The sequence below is a fragment of the Myotis davidii genome, unplaced genomic scaffold, assembly GCF_000327345.1.
Source record: "Myotis davidii unplaced genomic scaffold, ASM32734v1 scaffold794, whole genome shotgun sequence".
Classification (NCBI taxonomy): Eukaryota; Metazoa; Chordata; class Mammalia; order Chiroptera; family Vespertilionidae; genus Myotis; species Myotis davidii.
Window position 1 is genome coordinate 350,412 of NW_006285246.1, and position 17,196 is coordinate 367,607.

General features: G+C 37.5%; 1 protein-coding gene across 1 annotated transcript in view; it reads right to left on the reverse strand.

The window, feature by feature from the left end:
• Positions 1-17,196, reverse strand: part of CNOT6L (CCR4-NOT transcription complex subunit 6-like) — a 103,895-nt gene that overhangs the window by 49,137 nt on the left and 37,562 nt on the right. The window contains exon 5 of the mRNA XM_006755865.2: positions 9,621-9,710. Within this exon, the coding sequence (XP_006755928.1) occupies positions 9,621-9,710 (90 nt within the window). The remainder of the gene's footprint in view (positions 1-9,620; positions 9,711-17,196) is intronic.

A 17,196-nucleotide genomic window follows, 5' to 3' on the forward strand; every position in this document is an offset into this window, starting at 1 on the left:
GGTGGGGGGAGTGGGAACGATCAACCAAAGGACTTGTATGCATGCATATAAGCATAAGTGATGGATGTGGACAACAGGGAGTGAGGGTGAGGGCAGGATTAGGGGGATGAGGGGACACTGGGGGGGATAAGGACACATTTGTAATATCTTATTCAATAAAGGGGGGAAAAATAAAAAAAATACTCACTTTGAAAACAAAAAAAAAACACTTAAGGGAAAAGCACTAAAAAGGAGAATATAATTGTTTCAATATGATAAAAAACAAACAAACCAAAAAACTCAGAAGGAAGGTAGGGGAGGGTGGGGGTGAAGGGGAGAAATCAACCAAAGGACTTGTATGCATGCATATAAGCATAAGCGATGGATGTGGACAACAGGAGGTGATGGGTGAGGGCAGGATGAGGGGACACTGGGGGGATAAAGACACATTTGTAATATCTTAATCAATAAAGGGGAAAAAATTAGCCTGTTATATTTAGTCAAACATTTAACTCACCCCTAATACCTTGGAAGGGCCAGACCAAATGATTTCTCAGGCCTTATATGGCCCGCAGCCGGACATTCCCCCACCCCTGATTTACATGGATAAAACTAGAATTAAAGATAGTGGTAAAAGGAAATTCTAGTCTTAACAAGAATTTTAACATTTTTTTACAATGAGAATATATTCAAGAGTGACATATAGTTAAAAAATCTACTTGTTTTGTTTTGTATTGTATTATGAAGTCTTTGCTCTTGCTTGTTAATTCCACTTTTTAATATGGAAAATTTCTAACATATACAAAGGCGTAGAGAGCATCATATACTGTATCTCTAATATCCATTACCCAGCTTCAATAATTATAAACCCTTGAACAATCTTGATTCATCTATACTTTAATCTATGCCCTACACATAGATTATTTAAAGCTGATCACAGACATTTCATGTCTTCAATAAATGTTTTAGTATATATCTGTAAAAGTTACTGATGACAATATTATCACATCTAAAAACAAATTAACAGTGCTTTCTAAATATCAAATCTCCAGGCAGTATTCAGACTTTCTTCAATCTCACTTTTTTAAATCCACTAAATATTATATTTGTTCCTAAATAAAAAAAAAACAAAAAACAAACAAAACAGGAGTTCCATGGTATACATTTTCATTCAATTCTCATCTTGCTACCCATATAAATTTCCTTTATATAGCTTACTGTTGTTTAATTCTAAATATATTCCAATTTCTGTTAAAATTTATGTTTTTGGGTATCTGATCTATTCCCTACCCCTTTATGTTGTTGTTGCTCAATAATGCAACATGTATTTTCCCTTTTTACTTCTGTCCTCCTTCACCCGTATCTCCCGTCACTGCCTCTAGCAACCACTAATGGTTTTCTATATCCATGAGCTTAACCCCTCTCCCCCACATATTAGAGAGATCATATGGTATTTATCTTTCTCTGACTTATTTCACATAGTATAATGTCCCTAAGGTCCGCCCATGTTGTTGCAAATAAGATTTCATTCTTTTTATGACTAATGTTCCATTGTGTGCATATACCAGTACATATACCGTAATTTATTTACCTATGCATCCATTTATAGACACTTAGTCTGTTTCCATGCCTTGGTTGTTATAAGTGCTCCAATGAACATAAAAATGCAGATATCTTTCTGAGTTACTGTTTTCATTTTCATTGGATAAATACTCAAAAGTGGAATTACTGGAACATATGGTAATTCTACTTTCCATAGTGGTTCCACCAATACACAGTCCCACCACAATACACATGAGTTCCCTTTTACGAAGTCTTTACATTTTTCTAGATATAATATTACACCATCTGTAAACTGTGACAGTTTCTTCCTTTCCAATTTGGATGCCTTTTATTTCTTTTTCTTGCCTACCTGTTCTGGCTCAGACTTCCAGTTTTACATTGCATGGAAGTGGTGAGACTGAGTATCGTTGACTTGTATAATGTTAGCTGTGGCTTGTCATTTATGACCTTTATTATATTGAAGTGCATTCCCTCTATATCCACTTTAAGAGTTTTTAGCATAAAATGCATGTTGAATTTTGTCAAATGCTTTCCTGCATCTATTAAGATGATCATTTGATTTTTATCTTTCATTTTGTTTATGTGGATGGTGAACCATCTTTACACGTCTGGGATAAAGCCTACTTAATCATGATGTATGATCTTTTAATGTCTTGTTGAATTCCATTTGTTAACATTTAGTGGAGGACTGTTGCATCTCTGCTCATCAAGAATATTGGCCTGGCCCAGCCGGCATGGCTCAGTGGTTGAGCGTCGTCGACCTATGAACCAGGAGGTTACGGTTCGAGTCCCAGTCAAGACACATGCCCGTTCAATCCCCAGTGGGGGCATGCAGGAGGCAACCGACCAATCATTCTCTCTCATCATTGATGTTTCTCTCTCTTTCTCCCTCTCCCTTCCTCTCTAGAATGAAATCAATAAAAACATTTTAAAAAATAAAGAATATTGGCCTGTAATTTTCTCGTCTTGTGGCATCCTTGTTTGGTTTTGGTATTAGGGGAATGCTGACAGGATAAAGTAAGTTTGGAAGAGTTCCCTCCTCTTCTATTATTTGGAAGAGTTTGAGAAAGAATGATGTTAAATTTCGTTTGAATATTTTGGTAGAATTCAATAGGGACACTGTCTAGTCCAGTGATGGCGAACCTTTTGAGCTCGGTGTGTCAGCAATTTGAAAAACCCTAACTTAACTCTGGTGCCGTGTCACATATAGAATTTTTTTGATATTTGCAACCATAGCAAAACAAAGATTTATATTTTTGATATTTATTTTATATATTTAAATGCCATTTAAAAAGAAAAATCAACCAAAAAATGAGTTCGCGTGTCACCTCTGACACGCGTGTCATAGGTTCGCCATCACGTGTCACCTCTGACACACGTGTCATAGGTTTGCCATCACTTCTGTTTGTTGGAAGGTTTTTGAGATTTTCTATTTCATCATAATTCAGACTTGATGGGTTGTGTATTTCTGGGAATTTATCTGTTTCTTCTAGGTTGTCCAATTTGTTGGTACATAATTGTTCACGGTAGTTTCTTATGATCCTTTAATGTAATTATTGTTAGATATGTACTTATTGCCATTTTCTTAATTGTTTACCAGCTATTTTTATAGTTCCTCTCTATTCCTTTCTTCTTCGGCAATGTGGGTGAATTAATGTTGCTGATGGCAACAACGCTAGCACAGCCCAAGAGAGAGATCTCACAGTGGTCAGAAGCACTGGATGTGGTTTGTCCATACTAGGGATGTCACATGAGTCTGGAAGGACTGACAGAACCTACATGCTAAAATTAAACAGGGAGTGGGGGTGGAGGACGGGAGAGGGCTGGAAGAGGTTAATGGGGGGAAAAGGAGGACCTATGTAATACTTTCAACAATAAAGATTAAAAGAAATAATAAATAAAAATAAACTGGGCAACTGTCTGCTAAAATTGAGATTTTAAAAAAATCAAGAGTCTCCTAACATAATATTCCAAATATCCAGGGGACAACTGAACATCACTGGTCATACCAAATACCAGGAAAAACATACATAAGAAAAGACTCTATCAAATGCCAACAGAGATCATTCAGATGTTGAAATTATCTGACAGAGATTTTAGAGCAGCCATCACAAAGCTGTTTCAGAAAATAATGATAAATTCTCTTGAAATAAATGCAAGAAGAAAAAAAAGCAGAAAACTCCAGCAAAGAAGCATAAGTGACATTTTTTTTTTTAAAGACCAAACTGGGTTCTCAGAAGCTATCTGATGACAGGGGCAGAGATCAGGGCGATGCAGTCACAAACTAATAAACACTAAGCATCTGAGAAGCTCAGAGCAAAGCCTGCAACAGATTCTTTCCTGAGCCTTCTGGAGGGAACCAATCCTCTTGACACCTTGATCTTGGACATCAGGTCCCCGGAACGAGGAGAATTTTAAGTGTTATTTATAAAAGAAACAATGCTTTGGCACGAAGCCTAGACTGGGTCATCGGCCACATTACTAAAACCTGAGTTTTTGGACAATCGTGTCTTGGTGGCCAGAACAGCCACCTGGAGGGGCAGAGGAGTTTTCACCATGGCCAAGATCAAAGGCCACATTGGTGCCCAGAAAGAGAAAGGACACACCCCATATGCTATGCCTCCAATTCACGACCCTTCCAAGGTTCTAGATACCCTAGTATGTACTGCTTTACTTCTGTTTGCCTAAAAATTAAAGTGTCTTTCAAAGTGAAAATGAATAAATAAATAAATAAATAGGACCCAAATGAAATTATTGAACTGAAAAAATACAATAAACTAACAAAACTCACAGAAGGGAACAATAATAAAGATTTAAAAAGATAAAATGAGCGAATTTAAGAATCAACGGAATTTGTTCAACATAAATGAAAAGAAAATAAACTGGGGCAGGGAGAAGGAGTGAGCTTGAGGGACCTGTGGGACTACCACAAAAGCTCTAAGATTCATATCATCGTAGTGCAGAAAAAGGAGAGAAAGCACATAAATTTCAACAGTATTCTTAAGAGATAATGACTAAAAATTCCCATATTTAGTAAATGACATATAGCTACAAATTCAAGAAGGTAAGCAAACTTTAAGCGGAACAAACTCAAACAAATCACACCATGACACATTATACTAGTAATTAAACTGATGAAAACTAAAGACAAAGACTCTCAAAAACATCAGAGAGAAATGACACATTGCCTGTAAAGAAACAATGTGTTTCTTTTCTGAAAACTTGTTAGCCTGAGAAACTGGCACAACATTTTTCAAGTGCTGAAAGAAAAGAAGCATCAACTGTGAATTCTGTATTAAATGAAACTATCCTTAAGAAATCAAGGAGGCGCCCCCCTTCCCATCAAGCACAGGCCATTTTTCATCACTCTGCAGGGACCTGAAAAGCCAAAGAAGTGCAAGAGAACTTAAAAACAAAACAAAACAACAACAACGAAAACACACACACAACAACCTTGTGATTCAGTGCAGACTACTGGATACCTAACAGAGAAGGAATCCATCAAATACCATGAATAACCAAGGTAGCAAGACAGCTCAAAAAGAAAATGAAAAATCTCCAGTCAACAAACTTAAGGACATGATAATATGTGACGGAAATGACAGAGAATTCAAGATTGCAGTTCTGAAAACACTCAACAAGATGTAAGAAAATACAGACAGGCAATTTAATGGGCTCAGAAAACAAATCAACAAACAAAGTAAGTACTTTAACAAAGAAATTGAAACTCAAAGTAAGAAGAACATGATGGTGAAAGTTTCAAATAACCAAAAAGATGAAACAAATGAAAATATACCCTCAATATATATAATTAAAAGGTTGTAAGAGCTACAATAATAACCAAATCTACAATAAAAGGGAGATATTTTAACATAGCTCTATCAATAACGAATAAAAACAAAGTAATCATTAAGCATTTATAATGCATTCAAGCAATTAACAAACTAATATGTGAAGATTGCAGCACCAAACAAGTATAGAATGCACATTCTTTTTAAGTGCATACTTAACATTTACGAAAATTAAGTATGTGCTGGGTAATAAACAATATATTTTTAAAATTTAAATTATAATCACTCAGTGTATGTTCTCTGATCACAATGGAATTAAGCTAGAAGTCAATGACAAAGAAAACTAGAACAACTTCCCTGGAAATAAAGAAACTTCTAAATGACTCACCAGTCAAAGAAGAAATGATGAGATATTAGAAAATAATGCTGAACTAAATGATAATGAAAATAATACAAATTAAAATTTGTGGGATGCAGCTAAAAGCCATGTTTAGAGAGATATTTATAAATAACTCCTTTGGGGGGAAAAAGTCTAAAATTAATTATTTAGGTATTAGAAAGTTTAAAAAGGAACAGCAAATGGAACCCAAAGAAAGCAAAAGGAGGAAATAAAGATAAAGAAAATTCTGATACTAAAAAAATATAACAGAATTAACAAAGCCAAAAATTGGTGGGGGTTTTTTCCCAAAGAAAGTATTGATAAATCTCCAGGCAAGACTATGCATGAAGTAAATAGAGGTAACACAAGTAACTAATATCTGGAATGAAAAAGAGATTATCACTATATGTCAAAATACTTTAAAAGATCATAAAAACACATTCTGAACAACTATATATCCATAAATTGGAAGATTTAGATAAAATGGAAAAATTACCAAAAAATATAACTTTCAGATATTGATAGAGAGAAATGGAGAATCAAAGCAGTACTATGGTTATTAAAGAAATTAAATCAGTAATTGAAAACTACCTACAAAGAAAGACCTGGCTCAGATGTATTCTAAAAACATTTAAGAAAGAAAGAACACCCATCTTAAATTCTTCCAAATAATAGAAAATGAGACAATCCCTCTTGATAAATTTTATGAGGCCAAATAATCTTAATAACAAAAACTTGACAAGGTTACTGAAGAAAGGAAAATTACTGGCCAATTTCACTCAAACCTACATACCAAACATCCTAAGTATTAATAAACTGAATATAGGGATATATAACAATGATAATATACTATAAAGTACTTGTGTTTACTCCAAGAATACAAAGGTGGTATAACATGCAAAACAAGCAATGCATTTGCCAAATTAATGAAGAACAAAAGTTATATACTTATCTCAATAGAGAAAATGCATTTGATAAAATGCAATATTTATTCATATTAAAAAATAAAACACTCTCCTAGAAATAGAAAACTTCCTTAACCTGATAAAAGTTTGTATATGAAAACTACAATGAACAACATAATTAGTCATGAATTATTAAAAGTTAACAAATTATTAAATTATAGATGGGTGCTCATTTTCACTTTTAGTTAGCATTTTACTGGTGGTGGTAGCAAGTACAATGAGGCAAGGAAAAGAAATAAAAGACATAATAATTAGAAAGAGTAATAAAAGTGTCATTACTTGCAAATGGTACTATTATATAAATTGAAACAAAAATACATTAGTATTAAAAAGAGTTTAGCAAAGTGCTGAATTTGTACTTACCAAAGGCATTTAGAAAGTGCTCAGCAAGGTGGCTGAATACCAATAAATATACAAAACTCAAATTGTATTTCTGTATCAGCAATAATCATTAAGAGCTATTTTCAAAAAGACTATTCATAAGAGCATCAAAAAGTCAATACCCAGAATAAATGTAATGAAAAATACACAAGACCACTCACTGCACAAAAACCTAAACCTCAATATTGAGAGAAATTAGAGAAGGCACAATAAGTAAAAGAATATTCTGCATTGATAGAAGACCCAGTGTGGCAAAAATGCCAATTCTTTCCAAAGCAATATATAAATTCAATATATTCTCAATAAAAATCCTTATATTTTTTGGGAGTGAAGAAATCTGAAGAGCCATTTCTAAAAATTTTAATGAAAAATCAAGGTAAAAGCAGCATGGGGCAAAACTAGCCAAGACTAGAATCAAATCAAGGGGGGAAGACTTACTCTACTGAATCTTAAGATGTTTTACCATATTAAGACAGTGTCACAAGGGCTAATGGAAGAGAATACAGAATCTAGAAACGCATTCATACATACATTAATGATATATGACAAAAATGGCACTAAAAACAGTAATGAAAGGATAGTTTTTCAATAAATACCTCAGGGTCAATTTAATTTACGTATGAAAAAGTTATAAAAATTGACTCTTGTATTATACAAACGTCAATGCCAGAAATATGATAGCTCCTAATGTTAAAAGTAAGAAATGTAGTTTTTGGATAATAACTTGGGGGAATACATTCATGAACTTGAGGTAGGAAAAAATTCTTAAAGAGGACACAAAGGCAGTACCTTAATAGAAAAGATCAACAAATTTAAGTATGTTATAATTTTTTCTGTTCATCAAAAGATAAGAGAGTGAAAAACCAAACAACACCATGGGAGAAGGTATCTGAAACATATAGACCAACAAATGGCTTATATCTAAAACATATGAAAAACTTGAAAATTATACCCAGAGACAAACCACACACATCCCATATTGCTGGGTCATAGACATGAGAGATATTTAATTTTAAAGCAAGAAAGAAACAGCATACACATAATACATATACAGCCAAATACTCTTAAACTTTTACTAAAAATACCTCTCTAATAAGTTTATCTCTCTCCTATCAAAACTTTTAGTCTTTATAGCCAAACATCCTACATAATGAAAGGCTAATATACAAATCAACCAAACGGTGGAAGGACCAGTCACTACGAGATGCACTCACCACCAGGGGGCAGACGCTCAATGCAGAAGCCGCCCCCTGGTAGTCAGTGTGCTCCCACAGGGGGAGTGCCACTCAGCCAGAAGCCAGGATCATGGCTGGTGAGCACAGCAGCGGTGGTGGGAGCCTCTCCCGCCTCCACAGCAGTGCTGAGGATATCCTTCAGTCGGACATCCCCTGAGGGCTCCCAGACTGCGAGAGAGTGCAGGCCGGGCTGAGGGACGCGCCCCCCTCAAGTGCATGAATTTCATGCAACAGGCCTCTAGTTATTTAATTAGTAATCAGGTTTTACCTTATTGTAAATCTATTTTAAAAAATTTTGTATGTAAGAGTCCTCTATCGTGGAGAGAAGTTCCAAAAGTATAGCCAAATACTGTGACAAAGGCCTCTTTGCTGAAATCTAGATTTCTCTAGCTATTTCAAGATTCTATATTTTAGAAAAGCATTATTTTTAAAAAATCTGAATTTAGTAGCATTTCTATACGTACCCATATTTTGAGTCTTAAGGAAAAAAAAGTCAAATACTTAATAGCCTTCTTATAAAAAAAACCTTCCATTTGGAATATATTATCTGACTAATATAAATCTGGTGTTCTTAATTAAAATCCTGCTAGTAAAATTTTCACAAATGTGTAGAGAATCAAACCAGTCACATCTCATTCATGAAAAATGTGCACAATGTGTTAGTTCTACATAATCTGCATCAAATTCAAACTGGTAATTATGTATCTTTGTGATTAAAAGCAAGACAATCTTGGGTTCATGGCTCTGTCATTAATTAGCTGTTTACTTGGGTAAATTGCTTTATTCTTTGAATCTCAGAATTTGCCTATAAAACCAGTAAAAATTCCTACCTCCTAGGTTCTTAGAAAGATTAAAAGAAATAATGTAACTACAGCTCCTTACATACTGTTTGGTAAACAGAAACCAATCAGTATAAGAAAAGAACAATGTCCCACTACCCTATTCACTATTGGCAGAAATTCCAAACATATAAGGGCTTATAAAAAAAAAATGATCAGATGTACCCTGGCTGGTGTGGCTCAGTTGGTTGGAGCTTTGTCCTGTGCCCTGAAGGCTCAGATGGTTGGAGTGCTGTCCTGTGCACTTAAAGGCTGTGGGCTCAATTCCTGGTTAGGGCACATACCCTGCCAGTTGGAGAAGCAACCAATCGATGTTTCTCTCTCACATCAATGTTTCTCTCTCTCTCTTCCCCCCTCCTTCTCCATAAGTCAATAAAAGCATATCCTCAAGTGAGGATTTTTTTAAAAAAAACGGTCTGATGCTCTTAAGCAACATATTAGTCGATGGTAAAATCTGTAGAGTTTACTGCTTTGTCATTAATAGTTACCTGCAAGATTGTCAAGCATGAAGTTCAGTAGCTTTCGGGTTCCATCTGGGTCCTGGTATAAATTGAGAATATCCTGTGATAAAGGATTGCCTAAAGCAGAAGACAAAAATACAATCTGTAAGACATATAACAGTAAGACCAGACAAATGTACATAATAAAAAAATTATTTTTGATAGTGAATTTTACTATACTTAATCTAAACATAAATGTAAAGAAATGTGAATTTAAAGAAACACTCTTTGTTAAGATATTCAAAAAGAAAAACTTCAAGTTATTTCTTTCCATATTTCACTATTTATATTTCACTAATTATATCCCCTATAATTTATGTTTGTCAAAATCACATGTATACATAGACAAATAGCATATAAATATCAATCTTAGTAAATTCTGAAATAATATCACAACTTGGAACTTGAAGTAACCCTTATAGGTTCTACCTTTATCTTTAAAGACAATATTTTAACTGAGAAACCAAGAAGCCTGGTATGAGAAAGAATGAGTGATATGAAAAAGAGGGGGGCCCTAGCTGGTTTGGCTGAGTGGATAGAGCATCAGCCTGCAGATTAAAGGGTCTCGGGTTCGATTCCAGTCAATGGCACATACCTCTGTTGCAGGCTCTCGGCCTTGGAGGCAACCAATGGATGTGTCTCTCTCACATTGGTGTTTCTCTCTGTCTCTCCTTCTCCCTTCCTCTCTCTCTAAAAATCAACGGGAAAAAATATCCTCGGCTTAGGATTAGAAAAATAAAAAAAGGGAGGGTCATCCTAGTTGGAATATTTGTATTACATATACAAATATGAAAAAAAGAAAAGACATTTCATGTGAAAACAAAACAAAACAAACTATTACCAAGATGAGTTAGTAAACTCTGAGAGGAAAGTAATTTTTTTATGATACTGATCAGGGATATCTGAATACTAGGAGTAGAGGTTTATCAAATACCAAAAAACAAGCTATTGTTAACAATCTCTATATTCTCTTAAGAAATACTAGTAAAGGAGATATTTGTTAAAATAAACATGTAAGAGCAGCCTTGTAAACAGATTTGAAAAAACAAAAAAGATAGAAATTCCAGAAATGAAGGTTGTACCTATTAAACAAACAAAATCTTCAATGCAACGCCCACCCAGCAATTTGGCTAAAATTAGAAAGTGTTAGAAAGAAATGTAGAGTACTTGGAACTCTCATAAATTGCTGGTGGAAGTGTAAAATTACTCTACAAAAGCCTTAGTTTCCAAAATCCTTAAAAGTAGGAAAAGGAACTGTTCCGGGATGACAAAAATGCTGTATCTTGAGCTAGGCCAGTGATGGCGAACCTTTTGAGCCCGGCATGTCAGCATTTTGAAAAACCCTAACTTAACTCTGGTGCCGTGTCACATATAGAAATTTTTTGATATTTGCAACCATAGTAAAACAAAGACTTATATTTTTGATATTTATTTTATATATTTAAATGTCATTTAACAAAGAAAAATCAACCAAAAAAATGAGTTCGCGTGTCACCTCTGACACGCGTGTCATAGGTTAGCCATCACTGAGCTAGGCAGTGGTTTGATGCAGGCTCAATCTCCAGTAGGGGGCATGCAGGAGGCAGCCAATCAATGATTCTCTCTCATCATTGATGTTTCTATCTCTCCTTTTCCCTTCCTCTCTGAAATCAATAAAAAATATACATATATTTTTTAAAGACTGAAGAAAAGTTTTGCCTTTTCTTGAAGGGGAAGGGGGAATGTAATGTCTCTTTAACAGTCCTACCCACAAAGAAAATAATTTACCAGAATATGATAAATTAGGATTTTACCAAAACTTAACCAACCTGGGGTAAGAGAAATACCCTATACTCCAGGTCCCTGTATCCTAATGTGGGTGAGGGTAAAACCAGCTCAGGCTCGCTAAAAGGCAGACCTAATCATAAATCTACAGGACTCTGTCTCAAGTAACTGCAAGCCTTGGACCCTATTTGAAGAGTCTCTGGGAAAACCCAAAGACAACAGAGAATAAAAGTAAGGACACTAGAGAAATTTTTGATTCTAATATACAACTACTATAATAAATAGTAAGCACAGCCTAACTCCTAGCCAGAAAGACAGTTTAAAGAGAGAAGTTAAAAGAGGCAATATTTGGGGGTAGGGGGCTACAAACTTTCAAAAGCTTGTTAAAAAAAAAAAAAAGAATAAACTGATACATGAAGCACAATGTATACAAAGAAGTTTATGAAAGGATTTCATTTTTCATCTTACTATAAACTAGAGAATGCCCATAGCAAGCAGAAGACTTTAACATCAGATAGGGCAGTGGTCAGCAAACTGCGGCCCCTTGAGTGTGGCTCTTCCACAAAATACCACGTGCGGGAGCGCACATACAGTGCAACTGAAACTTCGTGGCCACACTCAAGGGGCCAAAGAGCCGCATGTGGCTTGCAAGCTGCAGTTTGCTGACCACTGAGATAGGGGAAAAGGACCAATTACTTCAAAAGAAGAACACATGAGAAGGCAACAAAATTCATTAGCAACAATGGAAGCTAGAATATAGAGAATATCTCCAAAGGTTGCATGACAGTATTCGATACGTCAGCATTCCTCTACCAACACTGTCCACCACCTTGATCTGGATACAACTGTAATTAGCTAATCCTATATAATAAAAGGCTAATATGCAAATAGAACAGCAGAACAATGCAACAACCGGATGCTATGACGTGTGCTGACCACCAGGGGGCTTGTGCAGACCATGGTGGGCGTTGGCCACGGTGGGATGGTGGAGCAGGTGAGCAGGGGCACCAGGCCAAGGCTGGGCGCCAGTCACTGTCATCGGGGCAAGCCTCTGGTGGTTACTGAAAATTCTTTGCTCCCGTATGCCACAATCCCGCCCAGTGCTCGCACCTGCTGCTGGCACCAGAGCCACTGCTTGCACCCACTCCCAGTGCCAGCCCCTCACACCTGTTGCCGGTGCCCAGCGCTGGTCCCAATTCACCTGGTGCCATCAGCTGGTGTGAGTGGAAGCTGCCGGCCCTGATCGCCCCTGAGGGCTTCTCCACCTTCGCTTGCTCCTGAGGGGTGATCGGGGCAGCAGCCGCCACTAGCACCCACTGACAGCACCAGCCCCGCTCACACCACTGCTGGTGCCAACCCCAATTGCTCCGTGCTGTCAGCGGGAGCAAGTGGGGTGGCACCATCAGTGCATGGGAGCTGTGGCAGTGGGAGCAGGGCTGCCAGCAGACAGGGGACTGGGGGCTGCAGTGGGAGGGGCCAGGCAGGGGCATAGAGAATGGGCTGAGACCCGCCCCTGTGCCTACTGCAGCCTTGTGGCCCACAGTTCCTTTCAAGGTGCACGAATTCATGCACTGGGCCCCTAGTTATTAATAACAGAAAAGGAGCAAAGGGAAGGCCAGACATTATAGACATGCTTCCTGCAAAACATTGGGGGAAGTGGACTGGACAAAGGGAAGATGCCCAGTAAAGTTGGAGGGACAGGGAAGATACTTGCCTATCAATCACATCTGGGAACAGAGGTAGCTGGCCAGAATGGGCACAGCCACTGCAAGGCATGAAGATTTGGGATGATGGGAAGATATTAATTGCATGAACAAAGAAACTCACCCTCTTGTGCCTTTGGCACATTGTGCTTGACTTCTGGTTTGTGGGGCTCTTTTACTCTGCTCCTTAGCATTTGCCCACATGCGATGAACTAATGACTACAGCTAGCCTGATGCTGAACTGGACACAGCGCCAACATGGAAAGGAAACTATGGATACTGGCTTTGCTTCTAAGCCTTACTGAAAACCCAGCTATATTTTTCTATAACTGGACAAAGGAAAATGGGACTTTCGAAGGAAACACAGGGATTTAATTCCATACAAATAAAAATCACTCATTCTCCCATCCAAGTCTCAGAAAATTCTTTTTCTCAGGATATTGTAAAAACTCTACCTCCCAGGAGTACCCAGTGGGGAAGAAGACCCCCCCAACTTCGTCCAATATCTACTCATAAACAGAAAAATACACATTCTTTTCAGCTGCACATGAACGTTCGCCTGAGAGACCATATTTTGAGACATAAACAAGCTACTAGTATACTATATTTAAAAGAAATAAAATAATACAAAGCATACTATTTGGTCATAACAAAATAATACTAGTTAAAATTATCAGAATCAACTATTTTGGAACTCTGGAAATTAACCAAATAATAATCCAGAAAGCATTTACTCAGGAGAAAAGACACAATATAGATAAGAGCAGCAATTTGTGGAGTTTTAACTTCTCTTGGTCCCTTCGTTGCCAAGGCAGCTTGGCAACCACCAGGGCAACCAAAACTGAATTGGAGCCTTTCAAAGCCTCATTCCCCCAAACCAACCATTATCTGACCTAAGTGGTGGTTCCCTGACTCTTGTCTAGTGCTAAAAAAAGACTTCTACCTGGAGGGGAGAGAAAGGTTTTGGGAGCATGTTTGAGAAACCATTACTAGAAAATGTTTTAACTTTGTGGCTGCCTGAGGTCATGGAAACAACTGAAGCAAACAATAAGCTACCCAAAACAATTAAAAGGAGAAGTTTGGGAATAAGATGTCAATAGGAGTCTTGCAAAGCACTGACATATTCCGGAGAGCCTAGAAGGCCATATGTTTATGGTGCACTTAGAAACAACTAAAAATAGCCTAAGCTCTCACCTCTGTCTGACTTTCTAGCTATGCAAAAGTATAAAGTGAAGGCTAAGGCAGAGTTATCATCTTCCTGGCTGAGTACTGAAACCGTGGCCCAACACACACAGGGCCACTAGGCCAAGACAGAACAGATTTATTGGTTCAGGCATTCAAGGAAATCTCTGATCACCAAAAACTGAATAAAGACTTCAATGGTGATACATGATAAAGAATATGGACTTCAAAGTATTCATTATAAGATCACTAAAGTGACAAACAACAAAGTAGCAACAACAAAAACCCTGGGAAGGAAAGAGATTCTGATTTCAGAGTTGGCGTATTACTTAAAATGTCCAGTTCTTAACAAAAAAATTAGAAAGCATGGAAAGAAACAAGAGAGTATGTACCGTTCACAGAAGAAAAGAGCAATCAATGTAAATTGTCCCCATGGAAAATAAAAACCCTAGCAAGGACTTACTAAAAAAGACTTTTAAAATCCACTATTTTAATGTGTTCAAAGAACTACAGAAAATTATGACTAAAAATTTAAAAGTATGAAATGTCTCACCAAATTGAGAATATTAAAAATAGAAATTAAAACAAAATAAAATTTATGATGTTAAAAAGTACAACAGAAGGGCTCAAGAACAATATCAGGTTTAAAAAAAAAAGATCTGTGAACTTTAAGATGGGTCAGTTGATGTTATACAGTTTGAGGAACAGAAAGAAAAAAGAATGAAGAAAAATGAACAGAGCTCAGAGATCTATCAGACAATATCAAATGTACCAATATAAACATAATGGGAGTCCCAGAGAGGAAGAAAGAAAAGTACAGAAAAAACATTTTTGAATAGTGATCAAAAGCATCCCAAATTTGATGAAAACATTATACACATCCAAAAACTGAACAAACTCCAAGCAAGTTAAAGTGAAAGAGATCCACTCCTAGACAAACTGTAATAAAACTGTGGGACATCACAGACAAAAAGACCCTTCAAAGCAATGGGAAAGTAGTGACTCATGTACAGATCCTTAATAAGATTAATAGCAGATTTCTCATCAAAACCATAGAGGCCAAAAGACAGTAGAATGACATATTAAAAGTGCTGAAAGAAGAATAAAAACTGTCCATCAAGAATTCTATGTATAGTAAAAATAGCCTTCAAAAATAAAGAAGAAATTAAGACATTTTCAGATAAACAAAAATTGAGTGACTAGCAGGCCAGCCCTACAAGAAATACTACAGGGGTTCCTTCAGGCTGAAATAAAAGGACACTGAACAGTAACTTGAATCAATACAAAAAATAAAAGAGAACTAGTAAAATAACTACATAGGTGCATATAAATGTAATTTTTGTTTTTAATTCTTTTTTTCCCATCCTATATAATAAAGACAGAATATGTAAATTGACCATCGCTCGATCACAAAGGTGGTGGCGCCTACAACAGAGGTGGGGGTTTCCGTAACACAGGATGGCTGCACCCACAGTGGAGGCTGAGTTCCTGTAACAAGCCTTAACCCTTAACGAGCCATCAGCAGGGATCTGAGGCTGCACGCACCCTCCCCACCATGGGGCTTGACAGGGCACCTCAGGTCACACTCCCCACCCAGCATGGCTTGACGGGGAATCTCAGGCCACGCCCCCCGCCTGGCAGGGTTTGACGGGGGACCCCGGGGCTGGGCCAGGGGACCTCAGGCCGTGCCCCCCGCCCAGTAGAGCTTGACGGGGGCCCTCAGGCTATGCCACCAGCCCGGCGCCGGGCCAGGGGACCTGAGGCTGTGCCCCCCACCTGGTGGGGATTGACAAGAGTGGGACTGGCCAGGTCTGGATCTAGCCCAATGGGGGTGGGGCTGGCCAGGTCTGGGTCTTGTGTGATTTCGAGGTGCTTGTGGGTGGATGGGGACTTGACTCTGGGTCCCATGGTGCACCCCAGACTCTGACAGGAGGTCATATACATTTTACTAACTTCTTCCATCTCTGACACTTCTATTATAGAGAAAGGGCAAACAGCAATATTAAAATATTTCCTCTAATTAATCCCCTTTTAATGTGCAGGCATTTCATGCACCGGGCCACTAGTCTCATATAAGAGACAATTGCATACAGCAATAATTATACATTTATAATTATGGGCACAAAATGTATAAATGAAAATATTTATGAAATAACAGCATAAATGAGAGTGAATGGAGCTTTAGATATGAAGGGTTTTTTTTTAATTTAATTTAATCCAAATTAGATTACTATAAATTAATATGTTAACTGTAATCTTCAGGGTAACCACTAAGAAAACAACTCAACAGAACCAAAGAAACGAGGGAAGTAAATCAGTACACTGGAAAATATCCATTTAACAAAAAGGCATTAATTGAGGAACAAAAAGGACATAAGGCACATAGAAAATAAATAGCAAAATGACAGACATAAATTCTACCTTATCAGCAAATACATTAAAAGTGAATTAAACGCAGGGGAGAAACCAAGATGGCAGCATAGGTAAACACCAGAAAGTGCTGCCTCCCACAACAACTTCAAAAATACAACTAAAAGACAAAACGGACATCATCCAGAACTACAGGAAGGCTGGCTGAGTGGAAATTCTACAACTAGAAGGAAAGAGAAAAGCACACTGAGACTCAGAGGAGCTGGGGAGGTGGAGTGCAGAGGTACGAAGGCGCACGCGGCAAGGGCTGGCAACTGAGGACGCGGCTGTCTTTTTGAATTGGGAGGAAGTCACAAGCCCCTGACTGCTCTGAACTCCAGTTCCAGGTAAGTCTCCGGGGACCTAGACTCATACGGGGAGAAACTAGATTGTCTGGCAGCGGGCAGAACTCGGAACTCGAGAGCGGCTTTCTCTCAGAGGTGCTTGCAGCGATTACCGAATACGGGGACACTGAGACGCGGGGCCCCTTAGGGCAGGGCTGAGGA